Source organism: Tubulanus polymorphus, chromosome 6, assembly GCF_964204645.1.
Source record: "Tubulanus polymorphus chromosome 6, tnTubPoly1.2, whole genome shotgun sequence".
Lineage (NCBI taxonomy): Eukaryota > Metazoa > Nemertea > Palaeonemertea > Tubulaniformes > Tubulanidae > Tubulanus > Tubulanus polymorphus.
Window position 1 is genome coordinate 4,896,278 of NC_134030.1, and position 26,635 is coordinate 4,922,912.

General features: G+C 38.8%; 1 protein-coding gene across 7 annotated transcripts in view; it reads right to left on the bottom strand.

The window, feature by feature from the left end:
• Nucleotides 1-26,635, bottom strand: part of LOC141906825 (roundabout homolog 2-like) — a 64,901-nt gene that overhangs the window by 27,877 nt on the left and 10,389 nt on the right. For 6 of the 7 annotated variants that reach the window (XM_074796233.1, XM_074796232.1, XM_074796235.1 and 3 more), the window contains exons 3-4: nucleotides 24,543-24,594; nucleotides 2,980-3,085 (exon numbers count right to left, since the gene is read on the bottom strand). In XM_074796233.1, coding sequence (XP_074652334.1) covers nucleotides 2,980-3,058 — 79 coding nt within the window. In that variant the 5' untranslated portion in view covers nucleotides 3,059-3,085; nucleotides 24,543-24,594. Of the gene's footprint in view, nucleotides 1-2,979; nucleotides 3,086-15,731; nucleotides 15,753-24,542; nucleotides 24,595-26,635 lie in introns of those variants that run through there. The other variant, XM_074796230.1, reaches the window with a different exon arrangement.

Consider the following 26,635-nt stretch of genomic DNA (forward strand, 5'->3'; position numbering starts at 1 on the left):
ATAAACATTTTTAACCCAAAGTTGCGTATGATTGATCGAAAGATTGTTTTGTAGAGAAACGCTGAAAAACATACCAATTTCATACATTCAAGGGAAGGGTTTTGGCAAGATTATCTACTTACGAAGAGGACTTGAAATACGCTCGACAAGACAAGCAAAATTAAAGGCATAATTGGTAAAGTGAAAGCTCCATAATTTTATTCAAATAGCCAATCAACCAATCATGAAAGTGATTACAGTCTGTTACGAAGCCTTTGATTTGCTTCCTCGAGACATGTAAGAAACGACGAAATATGCAAATAGTCTCTCGCAGGAAAAGCATCGTGTCTCGTGTACTAAAACATAGAGAGAGATAATTCAACAGGGTGAATACAGTGTGAATACTAATAACATAGCACAGAGGACACTGTCGCATCACTTTACTGTATCTGTTACTGAATACCTGATCTGATTCTGTGATAGACAAAACCAGCATCATTTTTTATTATTTGTGGCTTTCCAAGAATTTCAATCATCGATTTAAATTTCCTAACGATGAACATCAAAGAATGCTCGAAACTTAGGAGATAAAAAATTTCATCAAAAATCCATTGAAGAGAGCTGTGGAGGAGGCGTGATAACCAGGACCCAGTTCCACAGTTGTGAGTTAGAGTTATCTCTGAGTTAAAGTTAGCTCATTTTCAATGAGTTAACTCAGTGTCAAATCTTAACTCAGAACTGTGGAACTGGACCCTGGTGTAGAATCAGTAAACGCAAAGACAAATTTTACATTGAAGGTTAACTTTATTTCAATAAAAATACGAGCTTTCGCTAATAGTGTATAGTAGCTTCATCTGGTAAATGAGTGAATTTATTTGATGATTTACTTGCGAAAGCTGATACTCTCAATTAAATCAAGTTAACCTTCAACGTAATATTTGTCTTTACATTAACTGATTAAAAATCCATGCAATTACTTTTAGTTCTCCAATTTCATCTGGATATATTTTGCGTCGGCAAATTTAGTTAGCATTAAACGATTTTTGCACATGACCCGAGGTAGACGTATCGATGAGGCATGCCTCGCGAGAAAAAATGCGATAATTTGAGGCTGCCGATTTTTATTCTAACAGCGCGCACCTGTAATTCGAACCTTCAGGTACTACTCCATTACTGCTGCTTTTGTAAGCGCAGCAACAGTTCTGTCAATAATAAACAATTCGTTGCCACTGGCAACTGCATCTTATTTCAGGGACTGTGGATTAGCGTCTCATGTGTGACGAGCGAAGCGTCCTCCTCCGTATGACGACAGTTACAGCTGAAGGCGTCGAACGTGAGAGTAAAACTAAAATCCCCGCAGATAAATACTTTCGATAATAGAACCTATTGTGCATTGTTCTTTGTACACTTTCATCGGGAAAATCTTATACCGTTGATCCAGTTTTCGCAAACATTCTATTCGTTTTTTTTTTGGCAAACCGCATCGCTTGCAGCAAATACAGCATACGTATACAACATTTTACACGAATTACAGGTTGTATATAAAGTGCCCGTGTCGCTGCTGTTGAACTGAGCGTTTATCGGGGAGTTTTTGTGCAATTCATACATAGAAATTCATTTCGTCGATTATTTTAGCGTTTATCAACATAGACAGCGGACAAGCGCGAGAATACGAGACCCGCCTCACCGGTCAGGCGCGGCGTATAAATCATTTCTCGATCATAGATGTATATTTTATGGAGTTTGCATCGTGATGTTGTGTTTGAACCGGTGGAGGGAGAGCCGGAGAGAGAGAGAGAGCCGCCGCCATCGTGTCTGCGTATTTAATGGATTTATCAAGTATTACCTGGGTCTCGTTACCGACTCTACGCGCTGCGGTGAACTTGACATTTCTAATTAATTGTCGATGTCAACGAAGTCAAAACTCAAGTTTAATCAACAGCTCGGTAGTTAGTAACGGGCTATACGTCACGTGTCACATTATATCCACCCGATGATGACTGATCCACTCCATGCGATGAATTCAACTTGGATTTTTTTCCATCGTGATTTGTTTCGTTAAGAGCCACATTCACACTGCCATCATTTAGAACTAGAACATTATTAGTTTAGTCCATTCCAATTTAGAATGGACCAAACGAAAAGTACGTCCATTTTTTGAACAGATTAATTCAGATCATCCGAAAAAAAATGATCCAGGTCTGTTCTGAATTTCAGAATGGACCATTTCTCTGCGTGTAGTTAGATCAGAGCATTTTGTGACGTCCAGCTGGACCAGCGATTTAAAAACATGCGTGAACGCACAGCATTGATACGTTCCATTCTTCATATGTCCATTCCAGTATGGGCCAAATTAAAATGAACTAACTGGTGATAGTGTGAACGCATATGTTCATGTTTTAGAAAATGTTTGAGCCCAGGGGCCAGTTGCACAGTCGTGATTTAAGTCCAAAAATGGTCTTAAATCTTAAGACAAGTCTTAAGTTGTTAGATTGGATATAGAACTAAGTTGGTCTTAGACTGGTCTTAAGTCTAAGCCATGACTATGCAACCGGCCCCAGGACAACACGTTCGCACCTGACGAGTCGAGTCAAGTCAAAGAAGGACTTCAGTAGTTCTCAGTTCAGATATATGCAGCATACGGAATATCAGTTACAGAGATTAGTAAACCAGGGTTTCGTTTCTATTCCGACCCCCAAGTGCCTTTGTCTTATTTGAACAGCTGAAAGAGCAGCGAGCAGTGAGCAGTACTCACACCCTGTAAGTCAGCTGTTCTCATTATGTAACAACTATAGATCAATTCGATCACAAGAAATAGATAGAACAAGCAGTTAGTTACTCATTACTGAAAAACTGTTCAAATCTACGAATTTTGCAATGATTTTCACTCTCTGGTCAACTTCCCATGATTCTTATATGAATCAAAGATCTGATGAAACGACTGAAAGATGGCTTTTCCAAAGTTAGGATCTAATCTTAGATATAAACAATTAATCTTACCTTGTATGATGACAAACTCTGTAGCAATGATTAGAAGACATTTCAACATACAATCCCAGCGAAACGTAATTATTGTCATTATGACATCACAGCTTCAGCACGACAGCTAAAACGATAAACAAACAATTATCATTAACTATTGGATAAAAAAGACAAATCTCGAAACATTATTCAAAAAAGGTTCTTTGCATAAGGGGCGGGGCAAGACGATTTCAATTCAATTTATTCATCATATAATCTGTACGTACAAAGATTGTCAATGAACATAAACGAGGAAAAAGAAAAGCAGTCAGAAACAAATGAAATTTGGACGATCAAATTTCCCTCGTACATGATCATGTGAATTGAAGTTGGATAGATCATTAAGTCTAAATCAAAGAAAAATTCAAATTTCCGAATGCATGATCAATGAATGAAACCACGATTCGAATGATCTTCAAGAATTCTTATCGATTCTTCTAGCGTATTCCTGGCACGGATTCTGGCAACAATTAGCGCTAAAAATCCACTGAGTTTCTTTACTCAACATGCATCAAGTTGATTCAGTGTTCGGTGCAAACATTTATCACTAGAAGGCGAAACGCCTCGTCTGAAAGACGTGTATCCATTCCATACTCATCAAACCCTGAATAATTTATCTATTTATCTCTCAGAACTCCGCAGCCCTTTTACCCACTTAATACTCAATACCCATCGTGCTACAGTAGCGACTTGTCTGATTTAATGAACGTAAACTCGCACAAAGTACGCAAGTGAAAAAATGCATCTAAGTAATAGCGTGTATTTCTGACTTGAGGTAAAAGAGGAAAAACTGAGTTTTGCAAAGCGAGATTTAATACTTCGGCCTCGCGATTGCCAGCAACTCATTATAACGAGATTCACAGCAATAACCAGCGCCGATCTCTTCACAAAGACCCGTCCATCGACACACGTGCCCATGCAACTGCCAGCGATGCCAGTCGCAATGAGTCGCACATGTTCTATCATCTGTTACTGGCATACACTGATCTCGACAGAGACTAGTCATACACAGGCACTGATAATTTGCGACAAGTTGCAACACAGGGGCGAATTTAGGACTTCTTCAAAGGGGTGCAGAAAAGAGGGGCGACAATACTTCATTGCCTGCCTTGAGCGAGAACCGAAGGCGCTAAACCGTTAAGGCGCTTTTTTCAGGGCATCTGATCTCATTATCTACGTCATAGCAACTTTGAAACTATAAATGTATTTACAAGAACAGCTTTCAAAAGATTGGGGCCAGAAAAAAGGGCTCTCAGAAGATTTCTCTGGATCCGCCCCTGCAACCAATCATGATGCAGTCGCCTTTTAAGTAGTGATACATAAAGACAAAAGACTCGTTGATGGTTGGAGTCAGGAGGTTTACATTTTGATAGAGTGTTTGACGGGCGATGCGCGCTAAGTTTGTCGAAGCGTACTGATATTTGCGGAGTGAGATAGATCGATAAAGACGATCAAAAAGACTAAAAATTCCTCAGAAATGAGTCTTCATCTCGTTCCGTACGACGCCCTGAGCTACGAAACAAACCGTCTCGTAAGATAAATCCGCAAATAACGACGTCGTCGCGCAACGTAGAGAAAAAAACTAAAAATCAAAGGAAACGTATAAATAAATCCCTTTAAAAAGAGATGAAATGAATGAAGGGAATTAGTGTCGGTTGAAACAACTAGAGAATGTATAGCAACTTGTTGTTTTGTGTAGAAATGTATTTGTTAGTAAAGTAATTAGTCATATGTTCTTTCTGTCTTTGTTTATGGCTCAAATTGTCTACTCACTGTCTGTCACCTAAGTTTTTGTTACTATGCAGGAATATATATATATATATATATATATATATATATATATATATATATATATATATATATATATATATATATATATATATATATATATATACATATATATATATATATATATATATATATATATATATATATATAAGAGTCAGTTGAGATAGAATTAGAGACACGACACACACTTTTAGTTGGCAGTTTGTACTGAGCAGTTGTTGCGGTCGGAAGCCGACAAAGCATTTGAATAAAAGATATTTTATCAAGATGGAATTGATGACTTTGGATTTATTTTGACGAGCTAGTTCCCGAGTGCACTGAAAATGCTAGTTGTTACAAATGCTCCCAATTCTTCAAATAATACGAGGATTTTATTTCATACCCTGAGCAGAAATTTCTAGATTTTTTTCAAATCGAAATCGCTGACAAAAATATTGAAAAAAAAAACGACAACTACGACGATGATATCACGACTTTAAATAAACATTAACCACGCTAAAATCAATGCGAAACGTAATCAAACGAACAAATAGATCCGGCCTTCAACACATTTCATACAACGATATCTAAAACAAATCAATTCAATATTGAAATACTCTCTTCTAAATGTTATCTCACATATTTTGGTACACAGTGCCGTATTTGGAAAACCTATATTCTAAGCCTACTAGCTATTTCTTTTTCATAGAATCCACGCTAAAAATCAATTCTTCCCTCGCTGCCAATTCAAGGCTTCTACCTGTCCTCCTTCTATACAAATTAATCGCTCGTTCTCTTGCCAATTTTCTCTCGCACCATTTCAAGACAAATATGCAAGGATATGACAGGGCACAGAATGCGATTTAAGGCAAAATCTAGGTAGGACGAAGCCAATATAGGATAAAGCCACAAGCAATCTGGAATTCAACATCAGAATTGGGATGAGGTTCGACCGCGAATAGGATCTACAATACACAATCCACGTCCCCAACATATATTGGTAAAGGCAGACTATGCTAGGTTCACACACACGATTTTTCGTCGAGGAATCGAGCAACTCACAGTCGAGGACAACTATTTTGAAGTGAGTCATGTGTGTGAACGAAAAAGTTGCTCGATTTTCCTCGACACAACTCTAGTCTCGACTAGTTGAGAGAAATAGAACATGTTCTATTTCTCTCAACTCAGTCGAGGAGTTGAGAGAAATCTAACCAATCAACATGCAGTATATTCGCGCGCATTTTAATAGTCTTCCTTTCTGGTAAGAGAGGGCAATATATTTCTACAATTTCTACAATAAAAGAATAAACCTTTAAAATCTCATCAATCGCATGTCTATCAGATAATTGATATATAAGACTCATGAATTCTCTTTAAAATTTCTGGAGTCAGGCGGTACCAGGATCCCCTAACACCGGGCATGATATATCCATATGGATGCTGGATAGGCCAAAGTCGTTTTATCACAATTATCTTTTTGATTTCTGCTTAAATTGCAATTTCTTGTTCATCCTTCTATGCCTTCTATGCACTGCTGCATCTACGCCCAGCTGGAGTTGTGTGAATTAAGCTGTGTGTGTGAACACACATTTTGACACAACTTTGTTTATTTATCTAACCGGGTCAGAAGTTGAGAAATCGAGAAGTTGAGACAACTTCTCAATTTTCTCTTCAAAAAGTTGTGTGTGTGAACCCAGCATTAGAACGAATCTATACGTGTTGACACTAACAATCACAAGCAGCAAACGACAGAGACAGAGATGAACTGATAATCAATTCAACAGTTAAAAATCTAGAAACATCCTTATTGTCTGTCGCGTTAAAATCAATCGACCCAACGCGAAACCTCAAAGACCGATGTCACAGCTTCAAATCATTATACCGGTTCCAATATTCAACCAGAACGAGACGTTTATATTTATTGAGCCAAATATGTTTCGTTTCCACCCGTTACTTGAAAGAACTGTAAACTGATACATGAAGTGTGTAATGATTTTCGTCGTTGTTACTTGAAACAAACATTTTTACCCGATGCACATACGCTCACACACACGCTCAGTGAATGTGACACTTTAACGACTAACTTCGCATTTACCGGTGCAGAAAATCGAAGTTCAAAGAGAAGTTTGAACATTTTTAACGGAAACATTACGTGTCACGCGCGGAATCTGAATCTGAAGTTGAAAACAATAAATGATAGAAATTTTTAACCCTTTGTTTTCATCTTCAAATTCGGCAGCGAACCCCCGAGCTTTCATTTTCCTGTTCGCGGTTTCAGCTCCGAAGTTTCAAACGTAGCACGAGGTAAGATGACCGTCGAATTCCCAGGCCACCGGGCAACGTCATTAGTCAATACTCGACTGTCGAAAAGCTGATGGCAGCAAAGATGAGATGGAATGATGGAATAATGCTTTATGCGCTGTCGTTGGTAAATATCCTCAGGAACTATTGGCTTACAGGGTTTCTTATTACAGCAGTAGCAGCAGCACACAATCATGGCTGAATATGATAATGGTCGAGGTTGGTCACTTTGTTGAAGATGGAGTGTCAGGAGGGAGTGTCATGCGCTTACATGCTTCGCATAGCATTCAACATTTCCAAGTTTTCCCACGTATTTCATGGGTCGTTATTCGATGTTTCACAGATTAGAGGAAAACTGGTAAAATTCACAAATATTTCTAAACCTGAAAGTACCATTTGAAAATTTCCAATTTCTATCCGATATCCCGGTACTGCTGGACCAAAAACTAACCCTCAGACATCATGCAAAAATTTCATGCAAAAACTGTCTTATGTTTTTCGTAGACACAAGACTGAGTCTTAGTTAGCGAAGGGTTAAATGCTGGTATCGATCGCTGGTATATCTGTTTTGGTATCTAGCTCTGAGTGTGGGTGGGTTGCGGGGAGACTATGACTCAATACCAATACCACTGGAACCAGTGGATAATTCGTTACAGATGCAGCTAACAACGGTATTATCAGAATTATCGCAGACTTACCGCGGTGTAAACATCTTCCCGAGTCCCGATTTAAAACAGGAAGCAACTTTCATCTGAGGGTTTTTATTTCCAGACGTGGAATGAATCAGTTTTATATTTGTCGGACGACATAAACCTGTCATCATTACAGTAATACATGATGTTTCTTTCAATCTCAAAGAATGATTGCTGCCCCTTGAATGATTGCTGACCATTTTGGAAACGATAGCCAAGATAAAACGAGGGTTTTTGACCCTCGCAAAATTCAGGCCCGAGCCAGATTATACCACAATCATCAACTCTTCACCGCCAATTGGTCTAAGCCAGTTTGACACGGGCCAAATTAAGCCCGACTCAAAATGTCAGACCAGGCCAGTGCCAAATTTTAGCATGCGTCACATCATTCCTGTTCTGGAAGTGAGTCACCATGCTTGCCACAGCATCTTTTTTATGACATTTTAGTAACGAGTGAGTGATTTACATCTGAACGTGAATTTGACGTAGTTTGGTCTAGACCGGTTTCACCCTGGTGGGGCCAAATTGTCTCCATCAGCTGATGGTTTCGGATGAACTGATGGAATATCATCAAATGTTATGAAAACTATAAAGATTAGATATTGTTAGAGTTAACCAGCGGATAGTTGACATAGTGACAATAAGTTCATTGTTACTATAGTATTTGTCAGTCAGTTACCTTTAGCCAACTATTAAGCAATTGGCCTCACATGAGAACTATAACAAAAAGATGATCAGAACGGATACTGCTAGTATTTGAGTTATAAGGTGGTAAAGGAGCCATCCTTTACTCGTTAATCCACAGGGAGATTGCAGCTAATCACCGACCTGTCAGAACCAGGATTAACCGATTAATGGTTATACTGCGTATGAACGACTCGACGGTTTTATTACCGTTTAGCTGAATAAAGAGAACCCGAACCATCGCGGAATCGTAGATCCGATGAAGAAGAATCCACGGGTGTTTTATAGCTGCGCGCCGCGGAGGAATCGTGAAGTCAATTACACATGAAAGTCTCATTTACCGAGTTCGAATTGGTTCCGTGCATCTCGGCACGAATCTACGATCAAAGGTTAATAAATTCATCTGCCGTCATAAACTGAACGCAAGTTGCATCATATTTCATGTAATTACCAGAACCTGCGGTGTAAATCTGATATTAGAATCAAATAATCCCTTCATCCTGAACAGACTTACACACATCAGTATTACTTGCAACAGGATAGAAGAAACACTACTAAACCATAATGAAAGTGAATGTGATGAATATGAATATTTTTGCAGAAAACCCCACAATAGTAAAGTTAAACTAAAAGAGGATTTTGACGTTTTCAACTCAAATGCTAAGAGCTATTTTTACAACTATTTAGCGCGGAATAGTTTTGGGGCTGAAAGAGATGGCTCACTGATCAGGTGATCAGGTGGAAGCTATCTGTTAGAAAAACATAACAATCGTCCAAAATGTAGTTAAAACTGATGGAGAACAGCATCGAGATGTCTACACGATGAAGATGACCACAGCTTTCATCGCTCTATGATCCGAACAAGGGAAATATTCATGAGATATTCACCCATCACTAGTGATTTCCAGCTATCATGCAGTTGCCAAGTAACCTGTATATTTGATTATATTTGCAGACACATTCTCTCTCTGTTCGGCGGCAGTTTCAGACAATCGAAACGTTCCACATGGGAGACCAAAGATAAGGCATTTAAGCCGGCCTCTCATTTAAGCCGCGCTCTCTCTCAACAGTCTACTGCTAGTCTTGTAATGTATGTATGTATGTACGTACCGACATACAGAATGGGTTCTATCTATAATTAATAGCGATCAATCAAATGATGGAAATGTGTGTCCATCCATTTAGATCATCTTGTCTCTTCATCATCAACATAACAGAGGTTGCGTAATACGTATATATACATATATATATATATATATATATATATATATATATATATATATATATATATATATATATATATATATATATATATATATATATATATATATATATATATATATATATATATATATATATATATATATATATATATATATATATATATATATATATATATATATATATATATATATATATATATATATATATATATATATATATATATATATATGTATATATACGTATTACATTATATATTATATATGAACAAGGCCGCGCTCGATGATAAATTATAGAAGAGCAAATTAATTTTTTTTTGTATCGGACGATTAACGTAATTCATGAAATATGTAGGAAGAGGAAAGCAATTCTATATGGATCGTAAAACTGCTGGAAATGATCCGGTGTGAAAAATTCAGACACAACGACTGCACGGACCCCGCGCAACTATTTTCCTATGAATCATATATAGTAAAAAAAAGTCTCGATTTTTGAATAAGATGAATTTCACCGAGGGGACCTAGACGCTGCTGATAGATAGATACGGCTAACGCAACGTTATTTATTGCGATCGCAAACATTTCCGTGAATTTCGCCGAGGAAGCGGTGACTAACATGTACTCGGATCGTGGACGGGGATCGATATACTCGCTCCCGGATAACTCTAAACCTATTGAATATACCTCAACGACTCGCGCAGCGTGATGTCTATGAATATCACCGATTTCCAAATTAAGACCGAGCTCGCTCTCTCTCGGTATCAACGGTGTAGGGGCAGTAAACGATGATTCATCACGGAATTCCGTCGCATGAGCTACACACAAACCGATGACAGCGACGCTATAACGCCTCAAGATTATGAATATTGAATATTATTTCTACGGATATTCGATTTGCTGACAGAATTTCACGTTCCCAGATACAACGCACTAAAGGAACTTATCATAATCGATCAAACATCCAGAGGATGTTCGCCGGAGTTGTTTGTCGAGAATTCACCCTAAATTCTATTGGAAATGACCCCCCAACCTCTGAGACAAATTTGACTGACTCGTTTTAGGAATTCGTTTCGAAAATGAAGATCGTCGCGTCCAATCGATTCATGTCGGGTTGATTTCCTTCGAAGTCGAGAGACACCTGATTAAATTTACTTGACAGAGAATGAAATACCGAGAGACGTATACGGAAGCTGTTGGCAGCAGTGTCTGTCGGATCTTTCAGATCAGAATTCTTCGAATTTCGAATCGTCAATTTTAATATGTTTTATTCATCGATTTCGCAGATTACGAAACGAGGAAACGTTGTTCGGTGAAGATATTTACTCATAATTCCTTTGATTCTCGGATAAAAGCGAGAGAAATTTCGAATTCATAACATATTCTTCAGCATGCTCGGTAAAGACCGTAGAAAGATGATAAAAAAGATAGCGCCGAATCAAGACTCTAAATCTGAATTCGAAGTGAACTGAATTTATTCGCAGCCAAAAATTCTAAAATTTACTTTCATTTCATTTCGTGGCCTGGGAAAATGAATCTAGGAAATTCATCGTTTAGTAATGAATTCACGATTAGGATTTATTGTCACGTCAAAAAAAAATTAGCTAAAAAGATGGGAATCCGTCAGATGAGATGACAAGTGGCTTAAATATTTCACGATCGTAAAAGTCGGTGGTGCTCAGTTCGAGACAGCTAGGAAAAAAAACAGGCGACGAGTTCCATCATAAAACGCGCTGAAGGAGATGAAGTGTGGAGATGAAAAGACTCGACAGCAACCTATGACACTTGATCTTACGACTGGACAAATAAAATAAGATCAGTTCGTCGATATTCGGCAGTGGAAGCAGAGAGGGAGAGGGAGAGAGGGAGAGAGGGAGAGAGGGAGGGGAGGGAGAGAGGGAGAGAGGGAGGGAGGGAGGGAGAGAGGGAGAGAGGGAGGGAGGGAGGGAGAGAGGGAGGGAAAGAGGGAGGGAGAGAGGGAGAGAGGGAGGGAGAGAGGGAGAGAGGGAGGGAGAGAGGGAGAGAGGGAGGGAGAGAGGGAGGGAGAGAGGGAGAGGGAGGTAGAGAGGGAGAGAGAGAGAGAGAGAGAGAGAGAGAGAGGGGGGGATAGAGAGGAAGAGAGAGGAATAAAACAGGCATTATGTCACAACAATTCTCAAAGATTTGGAAACATAAATTCAATGGTTCAGCAGCGAATATTTTGCAGGCAACGTCGAAATTAAAACAATTTGAATAAATCGTTTAATTCCGATAGATTTACGCGACTTTCTGGGGGTAATTATCATTTTTTTGCGATGTCGATTTCAAACATGGCGGATAGTTTATGGCGCAATTTCAACTGCAATTTAGGCATTTTATTAGTTATCAAACTGCGCATTTCGGAAATGTTGACATTTCAATAAATTGCGATTTTATCGCCGGTTTCTGTGATAATTGCATGAATTTATTACTGAACGTCTACGTAACGTTTTTGCGAACGTGAAATTAGTTTGGTTAATGCGCGCTGTATGCGATAACACTTCTACATGATTCTGCTTATTAATAAACAAACTCGATAGTTGCGCGCGTTTTAATAACCTAAAAATATACCTATGTCTTCGCGCGGAGAACCGTGGAAAGACATAATTAAACTAATATCATCATCATTATCATCGTCGTGGCTGAACTGTTAGATGGATGCTCATAGATTTTCCAAGAACGCAAGATTTATTAACGGATCTTAAAAGTATTCAGTCTTACGTAAGGCCGAATATTACTGGTGTATATGTATTTGAGATTTGTTATATGAATATTGGGTCAAATACCATTAGAAAGTGTTTGATGAACGATTTAACAGCGAATCTATAAGAACAATTAAAAATAAGTGAGAGCATGTGGGTGGAGGACGTACTCATCTATTAATCAAGTAATTTACATTTACCTCTTCAGTAAATCATTTACAGATGTCGAAGTTACGAATATAAGAGTGCTTGAAATTGTTTTTCTCATGTAATATTCTGAATCCACGACACAATATCCTAGTTCATTTGAGTCAATGAGGCGTAGGGTCTCATGATCGGTCTTAAGTTAAAATGAAGCAAAAATTTGGACAAATTAGGAACTCTTTATATATAGAAATAAAATACCTAATTCTGATTTTGGTCTATAATAGATATAGATGAAAGGTACTGTTTCGCACCTGGTAAGACTGAATGAAATTAATGACATGCGCGAAAATCAACAGTTTGAACGTCAATTCAAAATCTGAAAGCTATCAGAGATCAATAGATGACATGAATGTTCCATAGAGTCTCGGTTCAATCTATTCAATCTATTCGATGAAACCATGTATCCGGATTAGATAGAAATATTTATGCAGGTAAGCATAAGAGAAGTGGTTGTTAATGGAAGATTGGTGCCGTACGCCGCCGCCGCCGTACGCCGCCGCCGCCTCCGGCCACCGCACGGTTTATAGATCATTTATTCAGTGGTTGTTTAAGGGGAACTGCGTGAGGTCTGAATGCAGTCAACTGGAAACATGGCGGCAGTCTCCACTCCATGAGGGGTTTATCAGCAAACAGCCGATTGAAAACATACGCAACCGAGGGAAAGTTCACCGGATAAATGTGAGAACTTCGATAAACGAACGAAGAAAAACATGTTCAGAATGTCAATCGAATGAAATATAAAACCATTTTGTAATGTATATGAGTATATATGAGATTTGTAGACTTTTACAAAATTCATTGAAATTGTGAAGAATACGATAAACAACTGATAATCATTTAGTATTTTGTTTCAAGGTATCCTTGGGCCCGGGTTGTGATTCAAACGCATTCTTTAAGTCAAACGCATAAAAGAAATTTGAATATGAATAGTAAGATTATCCTAATGAACTACGTTGCATAACTGATTATTAATAATTAATAACAGTCATCTTCCCCTCTATCCGAGGGCCGCGCCAGTCGATATATTAATCGCCAGTAAATTAATTCATCTTTAGCATATCACGCGTTCAGCTCTCGAGACTCAACTGAGCTGTTCAGCAGAGCACCCGCAGCAACCCTGAACGCTTCCAGCTACTTCATTATGGATGAACACAATATTCACCTCTCTTTAGATTGGCAATGATGAAGTATAGGAATGCCGCCACCGCCGCAACTATACGTACAGAAAGGCCACGACGTCTTAATTATTCGTTTCAATACAAAAAATAACCGGTTTCGAAAAAAATTCAAAACGTCAGAAACTGAATTCTCTTTCTAACTGATTCGCCGAGAGGTTATTGCTCATCAGCTCCCGATGAACGCAACTCAAAATTTTTTCGAAGAATCCAATTAGCGCAGATTTCATCAGTAAAGCCTTGCCACAGGTGTTCGCCTTCGCAAAAAAGTTTCGGGTATCCGTTAACTCGAACACAGTTTCTGGTATAGCTAATTCAATAGCAGAGTATTATTCTCTATACATAGAAAAATTCTTCAAAAAACTTTTAAAATATTCTACCGTTTTTAGTGTGCAGTTCAAGCAGGTTTGGCACCTTCTTTTCTGCACCAGTTTGCAGTTTATATACCTTTGTCAACAAAAATTGACGGCGATGGCCAAACATGACCATCGTTTAGCTTCAGAAATTGGTTTCAAATTATTTCATGCATATGTCTGCGTTAGGTTTACTAAACAACCAAAATTTCAAGAATTTTGTATACAACGCATTCTGCAGTCCACGTTGTTTACCTTGAAATCATTTGCTTTATGAATTGAAATTGTACATGTCATGGATTTCAATGAATCGTTGAAATGACGAAAGGGCCAGGTCGTTGGAAGCATTGAGTATTTTCAAGTATAGACCTTACAGATCTTAACTTATATCTGAAGTGTAGCGTAAAGCTTTTCTCTGTATGCATGTCCTGATAAGTATGTCACATTTCACTCAAAGGATATGACAACTAATCGTAAAAATATCATCGTTATTAGAAGCTATCACGAGGAGATGATTTGGCCCGGATCAGGCCTGAATCGAATTTCGCCCATGCCTAATATAATTAGAGAGTGCGTTCACACGTAAACCACTCGCTCATACTGAATAATGCTGTGACAAAGCAAAGTGAGTCACTTCTGGAACCAGTTGCAATAATTTGACCCGTGCTTAAATCTAGCTCGGGGCATGAATAAGCACTGGTCCATTTGGCACCCATGGTTTGCCAAAAATGCTCGTGTGATAACAGCTATAAACTCGCTAGTTTACGCTACTATAACACAAAGTTGATTTTCAGTAACAGCTACAGACAATCGGATTTTCAAAAAGAAAGGGTTAAACCAAACAGCTGCTGGTGTCCGTTCACAAATCCAATTCAAATACACTAATTACAGTACTGTGCAGCACTTCATCAAAACGGTATTTTTCCCGAGCAGGAGTTCTGCTGCTGCTGCTGCTGCTGCTGCTGTATCCAGTGAGGAAAAATACTGAATACGTATAATATGTGATGTACTGAAGGATAAGCAATAGCGGAATGAATTTACTCATCAGCACGATTCTAGTAAATACTCCCTGTAGTGGTAGGATGATTGATATATATATCACTCTTCAGTGAAGCTTTAAAATATCAGAAAAAAGGGATTAAAAATCAGGATACGGACTTTGCTGGTACAACGAACAATAGCGACCTACGCAACAAGTCAAACCTCAAAATCACCTGACACAAAGATTCACTATTTAGTCACGAAATCAGATATCTTAACATTTTTCAGCTGTAGGCTAGGATATATGTATTAAGAATATAAACAAACATATGATGAAGTATGATTTCTCGAACTGCCCTAAAAAGCTCTGACATGAACCAGCTGGCCATAATGATTGACAGGTACAATGTTTTATCACATTGTAAATTCAACACTATTAATTTGATGACCCTGATCTACATTGGCCTAGATTCCCTGTAGACTTTTCATTTCTACTTCAGTAATATCTTAGTCATATGAGACACATTTGGCATCGAGTCCTGAAACCATCAGATCCTTCATATCATAGGGCATATACATAGAGTCCATTTATGTATATTTTAAACAAACGAGACAATTTTAGAAATATTCTTACCAGAATTATCAACGATACACTTAATCCGAGGAATGCTTGAAATGGTGTGAATCAGTATAATCTAATCCATATTCTAATCTATAAGTTAATCCAAAGTTCTAAACAGTGTTATCAGTCACATATATCCAAACAAACAAATGCTTCACCTGAGCCTATTCTAAGTATTCCTTATGACGACTAATTATCAGTACTGTCCCGTTATATCCAAACTCTCCTTTCAATTTATCCGAACGTTTTTGATTGAAATTCCTCAAGACATTATTCATATGTAAACATGTAGACACCAGTATACTGTAAGCAGCGCTGCTCTCACTACCAGCACTCTCTACTACTGACAGAGCTCTCACCTGCAGGCTGCTGCCGCGCTCACAATAGCAACAAGCTACTAGCTCTTATCCACAGCAGCAACAGCCAGCCTCCTACCGATGAAAGGATGGAAGGATGATACAGCGTTTAATTAGCTATCAAACCAATCAACCAACTTCTTCAAAGAATTAGTGACCTCCAGAAAATTTCACTAATTATTTTTCAGCAACCGCCCAATTTACATTGTCTTCAGGTTTTTCTGTATTATCCAGCAGCCAACTCGGTAGATATCTGAACAAACATTCCGAAACGGAAACTGTTTCCGATGATATGAAGTCATTTACTATTCTGAATAAAGCCAATTACAATTATGTTGGAATCTGCGCTGAAGTTTGACTCACTGGGTCCGGCTACCAACAAAACGATTGTCCCGAAACATTAGGACACAATTATCGCTGAATAGTGCCCGTTATGTGATGACATCATCGACTAGTACTTAGTAAAACCACGACCATCATTGAATATTCATTAAAGAGTGGGTCGTCGTCGTCGTCGTCGTTTGAATATCAATATATCCACAATTTCTGAGCTTTCAGAAACAAGAAGCTATCTATATTTAGAACGGACGTGCCTTGGACTGAAAACAGATTGAACATAGTAATGATCCTATGAATTTCTAATGGATTTTCATAAAATGACTGCAAATAGCTGGTAGCTGTTTGTGGCCTTTACTAAATACTTTGACTTCAATCATATTCACCACAATTCACTGAAACAAACTTTTAAACAATTCACTAATGGTAAACATATCGACTGCCAGCGCCGAAGTTTTTAATGCTTAAGATTTTGTCAGTTTTCTCGGAAACCTATGCGGGATTTAATGAAAATCTAATCCAAACCACATTAAGAAATTTAATGCTTCAACGCAACGCTGTCATAAACACTGCGAATACTGTCGAGATATCCCCTACCCCGGGGAGGCTTTCATTAAATGTCATTTTACGGGAGCTGCCTGGATTTCCTCGAGAGCCACTTAACTAATAACAGTAAGTTGTTCCGCGCTTTGATAACGTCTGGCTTTGTTGCAGATGGTTAAACATTAATGTCTCCATCAAAAATAACTTTGGCCCGAGTCAAATTTCGTTCACACACAAGCCACTCACTCGATACTAAAAAATGTTTAAACAAAGTGAAGTGAATCAGTTGCAATGATTTGACCTGTACTGAAAATTGACTCCGGTCTGGTCCGATGTCTCTGGTTGGGCCTAACAGGCCCATTTGGTACTTGTGCGAACAGTTGTTCCGGGCTCAATTTAGGCATGGGCCAAAAAAGTGATCGCGGCTTATTTCTAATTACGAATAGTCTTTGAACAGAGTGAATAGGACCAGGTCCGGGGGGGGGGGAGTACTGCTGCACTAACCCCGAAAAGCGACAAACAAATATCATAATGATTACGATATCCCGGATATGCCGCCGGTAATGCAGTGCAATGAATCAATTTTCTCACAAAAATCGTCGCAACTCGACCTCACAAAATAATTACAGCGAAGCAAATAGCAGCACCAAAAAATACCGGCTAACGCATGCACGCGCGATGCGGGAATGCGTTGGCTATTAGTTGATAGCCGAGAAAAATTGAGCATATTTTTGTGCGGCGATTAGCGCGTACATGTATATATAGGCGCAACGGTTTTTCGGCTAACAGATTAACTACTATCAATTACGCTGCAATCAGCCGCGGTGCCGTTATACACAATCTCCATAGCGCAATTAATAACGAGTACTTTATCAAATGAAGTCAGAACATTAGCAGCAGCAGCGACCGACCGAGCGACTGTCCGCGCTACGACACTTTTTGCCACTCGTCGTAATTATATCGTCGTAATTATCTATGAGCGATAATTCCATCGATCTCGCGTTGAATCTGTTTTCATTTTTAACTTATCAGCGACAATTACAAAACGGTCAACGTGATGATCGTACCGTTGAACGAGTTTGAGACGAATGATACCCACGTTTTGGGGTAGATTTAGAGAGGACGCACAGGGCGCTCGTCCACCTTTTTCGATTGAATGCTGTTGCGAAAAACATTAGGTATTAGATAAAACCAGAATTCATTTTTTGAAAATGATGATTTTAAATGTCATCTAAAAGCATCGATTTCGTGGCTAACCGCTTCATGGGTTCAAGCAGCAATAAATTTCTTTTTATCTCAAGCGCAATTTCAAATTTCCCAGATCCGTACCTGCCCTGTACCGCCAGGCAGTACTTTATTTTCTCGCTGTTCCGTAAAAAACCCAAATTTTTACATAAAGGTTACGCGAACCTAAATTACAATTGTACAATATTTACGATGAGAGCGTACTGAGGTAACAACTAAACTCATTAAACTGACAACAAAACAGGTTACACAGCTTATAGAGCTTGCTTTCGCGATCACGAATATGACGGATGATTTTTAAAAATGCCAGTTACGGATAAACAAAATAAAGGGCTCCAGTTTTTTGCACAGCAGTAAATGAACTACTACAGTTTCTTTGTTCGCGGTGTACTCTATAAATACGGAGGTAGTTTCACAGTTTTATCGCCGCTGAAATGTGCAACTGAAAATAACGATGACAAGCATCCCGTCGACAGATGCAGCATCCGTCCAGGTGATGCTGATTTATTCGCTGTACCAGCATCGTCGGTCCGAGGTATCAGCACGGCGTCATCATCGACAACGTGCAGCGGATATGGATTTTTATCCGAAGATGGCCGATAAAAATGCACTAAAACCAGATATACGAATGTTAACGACGTTTATTCCGGCCGCGAACATTGATTTCAGAAATAATCGAAGCTAATTAATTTCTTTTTCAGTACGGTTGCTTTTGATAAAAACACCATTAGAGTTTGAGGCCCAGTGCGTGAATAGAAAACGCCATCAACGCTGTAGCTTTTATCGACACAGATAGCCATAATTCAGAATCAGATATAACCTTAGTAGACTCAGGGGTGCCGGCCAACCATCATATATCAGCCTGAAGATTTTGCAATTTTACTGCATATTAGGTCAAGATCAGTACAGTAGATAAGAAGGCTATATCAAGTGGATTCTCAAAAGGTCACTTGGGTTGAACCCCCAATCCTCATTTGGTTCTGCCACTGGAATTTTCAAAAAACATCCCGTGGGAGGGCTCCCAGCTTCGAAATCTGTCTGTGGTCGGCGTCATTCCAGAAACTTTAAAAAAAATGATGAAGTCATCAAACATTCTTTGTAACTGAAATCCTCTATTCCCGGGGATGATGATGATATGCTCTCACGAGCCTAACTGAATAAATAAGCATCGAAAATCAGAAATAACATCATTCGTTATCTCGTAGTCATCTTTGGCAATTTTGATATTTCTAGATATGAAATACATCGTTTGCCATCATATCCTGTGAGGTCGATCAATTCCACGAACAATGATTCCAGTTGTTCACCTATAAAAATATTTTCTCAGTATCGAAGAAAAACATTCATCAAAATCGGACAATACTCGATAATGAATAACACATGACCACGTTGACTGATCGGTTCTTTATGCGCGCAGGAGTTTTTTTCATCAAGAAATTCCGCTATGTTTGTGACCCCGGCTATGGTGATATTGATAGCAACGTAGGTAATATTATTCCTCGACGTTCGTCGGGGTTTCCAGTTGCAGGGCAGTGCTGTTGTTCACACCACTGTTCAATTATTCCCAGTTAGAAGAAAATATCAACTACATAGCTCAATTACAGAATGAGGAGTTTACAACTGCAGAAATACATATGAAACACGTTACATTATTGACTATTGAGCTCTTGACTGCGCTGCTCCTCTGCCTTTATGCAAATGTAGATGAAATTGTACCTCAACATTCCTTGGACCATCGTTCAAAGATTCAAATTTTGGAAGAAAATACCAACTAAATAGCTAAAACAGGAGCCTCTGACTGCAGAAATGAATATATTACCATTATTACAAACGTCCAACAAAAAGAAGAATCTAAATCAGATCAAATAACAGACACGTTAGAGAAATTCAACCGGTTTCAACTATCAAAACTCTTCCCTGCACTTTATCTTTGACATTGACTCGGCTTTTATACTTGTAATGTACCACCAGCGACTGTAGAATGGTAGCTAAATAGTTTCGACAACAAATTTCTGTCAAAATTCCAAATTACGAGCGTTTTTCAGTGATTGAAATGATGTCTGCAACTCATCTCAGTGAATCAGTATTAGAACTGGATGAATTTAAAACATCGACAGATAATAACTGTTAGAAGTACTGATGTTATCTTATCAACAAGTCTGAAATTGCATTACAATTTTCTCGGCTGGTCGTCGCGGGGATAAAAGCTAATCGATGTTTTTAAAAACGAATTCAAATCAAATTCAATATCACTTTCGACAAGCACAACTGCGCGCACCGAGGCTATCGACACTCGTCAAATGGAGTTGAGTGCTTTTTCTACGCGAGCAAAAATTGAGCTCACGGAGAAAACGATTTCAAGTTAATTCACTTTAGAAACAACATCTTTCCCAATAATGTCTCGAATCTCAGAAGTGGATAAGAATTGGATGGATACGATATCCGGGAGCTATCTATGTTTCTCTTAAAACCCTTTCAGTGTTGATAATTAATTCCCGATAGTGCTGGATTTGAAAATGTAAAAAAAAATTCCACCCCAGTATGTTGAATAACGGGCGCTATACCGTTTTAGTACATCTACACCGTGGTACGGTGCGATGTATTGTTAGCAACTATATTTTACTATGTCTGTAAGGTGCTGCCATCTTTCAATAGAGATAAAAACTAATTACTAATATCAATACACTGCAATGCAGTGTACTAGCAAAGTCAATCACTGTACTATACACCGCACTGTGGTGTAAATGCACTGAAAGGGTTAAAAACGTAATGCAGAGCAAATTTCATAATCCTTGTAAGACTTGTATTTGTGGTAACGATTTTGTTAAAAAGAAACTCTGTAAGGCTAAGCCATACTACGCTGTTGTAAATGTATCTTTTCACAGACGAAGTTTTTATTAAAAAACGTTGTATAGATAGTGACTGGTAGTTATTCATAAAGGTGTATAAATGAGGGGAACCGCAGCGGGTTCACACCTGGAATACGCGAGAACGCTGTGAAAACAGTTCCATCTTTTCTTCACCGGAGCAGAATCTGAGAGATGTTAGATACAGTACAGCCCCATAGTGAAACTAGTAAATAAGGCGTAGCTGGTGCCGTGAAGGCTACATTGAGAAACAAAATATAGCACCTGAAATAAAACCGTTATAAAAAAAGTACATTCAGGAGTCAGGCCTATAGCATGGGGTCCCCTTCCGCACAAATAAATTTATTTCCACTCGTTTTCAATTCAAAAGAAAATATTAAGCTGAAATGTATTACAATTAAAACTATTCACACAACATAATACTATATATTGAATTGGTTCATTTACTTAGACCTTCGTTATATCAATCAGAATTCGTTCAGAGGCCTATCCGAGCATTGAATTTTCGAAATTCTTCTAGGACAGGTCCCTAGACTCCCCATCAGTTCCAACCATGTTAAAAACAACCGCACCCTCATATCCCTCATGCTACAGGCCTGGGAATGATGAATCTTTAATCATGAACCACTTTAAAAGTAAACCTGCAATATAACTACTCTCTATGTTGTTAGCCGATCTAAAGTCCATTCATTGGTGCAAAGCAAAGGACCCGTTCAATCAGATCCAGCCAGATTGAGGTGGCTAGGAGAATGTTGAAGCCCTATTTAACCTCTTTTCAGGGGACTGCAATAAACACTCGAATTGATGGATTTCTCACTAAACGACACGTATTCATAAAAAATTCATCGAAACACCGTCTAAAACTGAAATGAAATCTCTCTACACGAGAAAAAAAAGCATCGTCGTTTCAGTAACTTTAATTCCCACGAGACCGCTTTCTTTGTTGCCATGGCAATACGGCTCCTACACGCGCGCACGAGCCGAACACAATACTCGAGGTAAACCAGGACTCGCTCCTCGCCTGACGTCGCCGTGGTTACCAACAGTAACGAGAGAATAATAGCGTGTTTTTTTAATCCGCAGTCATCATCATCATCATCATCATCATCATCATCATCATCATCATCATCATCATCATCATCATCATCATCATCATTGCTATGTGACGATGATTCCGACAGAAGAACACACCGATATCGCGCTCACGCCAAGACGGAAAAAACGGAAACTGGAAATCAAATAAAGGGTGTGTACAAAACACGACACCCGGCGTTCGCAGCGTCGGACAAACCGGAAACTAAACCACGCACCGAGAAACAGAGAGTTCAACACACTTCATCGATACCATCATCACACCATCACACACACAACACAACAATCATACTCAATCGGTGATTGTTTTCTGTACAAGTATAAATTCCCTCATCTCCTTGTCGGGCAGGAGTCGATTTAAGCCGCAATCACACGGAGACGATTTGGCCTGGGCCAAATTGGCATCGATCAGGCTCGGGTCAAATTTGGCCCGTGCCTAATTAAAGAGCGCGTTCACACGCAAACCACTCACTCGATACTAAACATTGCTTAAACAAAGCAAAGTGGATCATTTCCGGTGCTAATTGCAATTCAAACGCAATCATTTGTCTGGTGCTAAAATTTGGCTCGGGCCTGGTACGACGTTTTTGGTCAGGCCAAATTTGGCTCGGGCCCATTTGGCACCCGTATGAACAGTTGTTCCAGGCCAAATTTGGCCCGTGCCAGATTTGGCAAAAATGCTCGTGTGATCGCGGCTTTAGGGGGTGGTCTCGGGGGTCCTGACCCCTGCCTTCCAAACGAGGTTGCCCTTTCCATCGAGACAGAGGTCGTTAGAACCCATAAATTTGACATTCATTCTCACAGAAATTGCATCTTTTGAGGGTTTCCTTCAAATATTATCTAATACCGAGGGAGGGGCCCGAATAGTGGCCATTGAGATGGCTGCTTTACGCAAGATATGCCTTTTCTTATCTTCTGGAATCCATGCTTCCGATTTTCTAGATCCGCGCCCCTTTACTGCAGGTGACTTAGCCCTCGCAAGAACTAATGCGACACTTACAGGTAGGATTTAACGAGCTCTCAAGTCGAAAGGTTAGCCGGCAGTTTTCCTAAATGTCGGCTTATGTCTAAGAAACAACGGCAATAATCCTCTCCGGCGGTGAAATGTCAAACAGCGTTTCCATCGAATCCGTAGATATTTTTACGGAGATGGTCATCATCTTTACCGAGAGAATTGTCTATATTATTATAGTAAATGAGATTTGCGCGACGGGATTTCGACGCGGAGGTCCGCGGCGTATAAACGAGTTTTATGTAAATCGCGACGGCGGCGAGCGATAAAATCGATGAACCAGTCGTAAATCAGAGACAACGCGACACCCGACCGACCGAACGGCCGGCACGTTGATACGATGACGATCCACGTAAAATCATCATTGGTTTATTTGATTAGAACCGACGACGATCGATGTACGTTGAACGCTGCTGTCGTTGTTTGATTCGATCCGCCGCAGCCGAAAACAAAATCATCATCACATTTCATCGCGGTTTCTTCCGAAACGTTTATTGTTCGTCGACGAAAATGACAACTGGACGTTCATCTAGCGGGAAGTGTTCTGACATCCTGACAGGTTGATGAAGCGAGGATTCCCCTCGGAAATGATGCACACTTAGATATACGCCACGAGGGGGAGGAGAATGGAGAGTCGGGATAAAGGGGGCTTTTCTGGTTTTTTATCACGGCCCATTCGGATTTATCTTTCATCTTTTTAAAATTGTCCTAGCAAAAAACATCATATTTTCCAGAAATCCGCCCTTGCAGTCCATAGATCGTAATTTCAACAAAGGAGAAAACTGATTCAATTTTCATTTGGGCCACTCAAAATACCTCAATCACACCCCCACACATCTTTTTTTTAATAGAGGTCATTTTGAATAAACTTGGGAAGATGCGAAGCAATCTTCCTAAAATTTCAGGAATACAGTTATATAATAATTGTTTCATCACTATTACGTGATTTTCAAAAAAATCTCATAGACTGCGAATAGTCTAAACTTATTTCGATGGTTCCGGTCATATCAAAAAGCAAGGCAAAAATTAAGTCATCTCTATTTTCTAGTCCTAGTTACTGGTATTTCCAATTCAATTTACTACCTTAAAGTCGTTATTTGGATAAGTCATCAACATAATGATCGTTCCAGCTATGACAACTCAAGCGAGTTTAACTACTGTAAGAAGATGGTCAACAAACGGTTTCGTTTTGGACACTAAATCGATGCCAGCAAATTGAAATCCAAGCATCCAGCAACAAACACACGGCTCAGACATTTTTCCAAGAAAATTGCTTTTAATCGTTCGAAGATCAACAATAATATCATATTTCTAATTGCTACCAGATGAGATCGTACTGCCACCTACTGGAAAACATAGAAACTATTCTTACCTGATGAAACGTTACAATTTTCAACAGCTTCCTAAACTCTCTCGTGTCATTTCTAGAAATGAAATCAAATGAATCAGATCAAATGGATGAAAAATTAATCAAATTTCAATGAATACATGAAAACATGAAAACTTCAAAGATAATTTCCAATCTATGATTTGAGGTAACCCCGCCTCTCTCAAATATCACAATAAATGGTATAAACAATTGCTGCTATTATGTATCGATATTGTCACATTATTTTTGTTGTTGTGGGTATAATTTATGGTAAATGTGCGACTGACGAAAATAAGGCAGTAATTCCAGACACGAAGGGGAAATAACACTGGCTGGGGAAGCACTTACATAATAATTACCTGCAGTCATTTATATGTATTTAACTGCCAAATAGATTTTGCGCGATAGAAAAATGGTCTGGGAATTTGCGAGGTATTTAGCATTCCACGTCATTAAACAACCTACACTTAAATCGTCAAAGTATGAACACCCTTTGGCTACAAATCCCAATAACCATAAGTTCAAATTGCATATTTCTGTTTACCCATTTTTTTACGATTCCAAAAAGTAATACATGTGAAAGTACTCCGCAGGTTTTGTTAAAAATATGTTTTTTTTCTTTGTTCCGTTAAGCCTGAAGTAGACGATATTGAAGGGATTGAACCCGAGGATGTATAAACATAGTGCTCTATGAACTACTGCTCTGATATGTTCGACACGTTCATTGAGGTTTTTATTTCCGATCCTTAAACCGGAATAAAATTCATTGGCAGTCACAATCGAGATTCACCCGATAAATTCTATCCATCATTTACCCGAACCACAATTCATGAGAATTCCGCTGCCTTTGCCGGTGAAGATATTCATCTCACAACTAGAGGGTTAAGATGCGATGCCTTAAAGTCAATTCATCATTCGCGAAATCGAGCAAAATTCAAAGATTATTCTTACAGATGTTCTAAAGGGTAAATCTCATATAAATCAGATTGATTATTCATTGACATGCACCGTACTACGGCATAAGCATTATTGCCAGGATATGCAAAAATTCACATTGCCCAAAGTCATACACCAACCACACTACTATTTCTACATATTTTCAGTCGAAGCCTTCAGCAGAAAACGTACTAATTACAGAAAATTCAAATCTATCATTCTTAGTAGTTTTCCGTCAGGGAGATAGCTGGTTCAAAATAGAGCATTTGCGTTCTATCATTTTCAAGTTACATCATCTATCAATGCGTAGAATTCTACCTTATTCCAGTTCTATGACATTCTATCCCATTCATTCCTGGCATATTGCAGGTCTTACATTTTCAGACCTGGCATTTTTTTAGCATACCCCTCCGCTGAATGTATACACGCGTGTCTTAGTTGAAGCGGTTTTATCGAAGTCTTCAATCTAGAACGACAAACTACTCGATATTTCAATTTCATTTTCTCAGAATGAGTGCGAAAGCTGATAGTGACGGTATCTCAATGACGGCATCGTGATGAGAACTTTAATATCGGCAATAACGAGCGCGGCAAACATGAAGAAAAAACTCAATGACTTTACCAACACCTTGTAGCGATATCCTATATACAATATATCTTAGAATTGGAGAAGTAGAAGAAAAATCTCGATTTGCCGTAAACATTGACATCCAAATGATGGAAAATCTATGGATCTTTATGCCACAAAGAAGTTTTTTATCAGAAGCTGAATGAAGCCACAAGTGAGTTCGTTACTTCGAGCGGCAACGTTGATTACTGACGTGAGTCAGAAAACATGGCAGATTCATTTCGTGGTCCAGTGACCAAGTAATGTCCGATCGAACTATACAACAACATCATCGTAATAAAACACGCATAACTGCAACAAGACGCAATCAATACACAGTGAGATGATACTCAATACACATCACCAGATATCTCGTATAATCCGTACGAAACAATATCGTAAATATAAGATTACGAACTATTGAATGTGTGAGAAACATCGGTGGCGTCGCGTTGATCGATTTCTGATGATTTCTGAGAATGGAGATCACTATAAAAAGGTCATGTAAATGCACATATTAATGCCACCACAATTAATGAGATACTATTGGCGT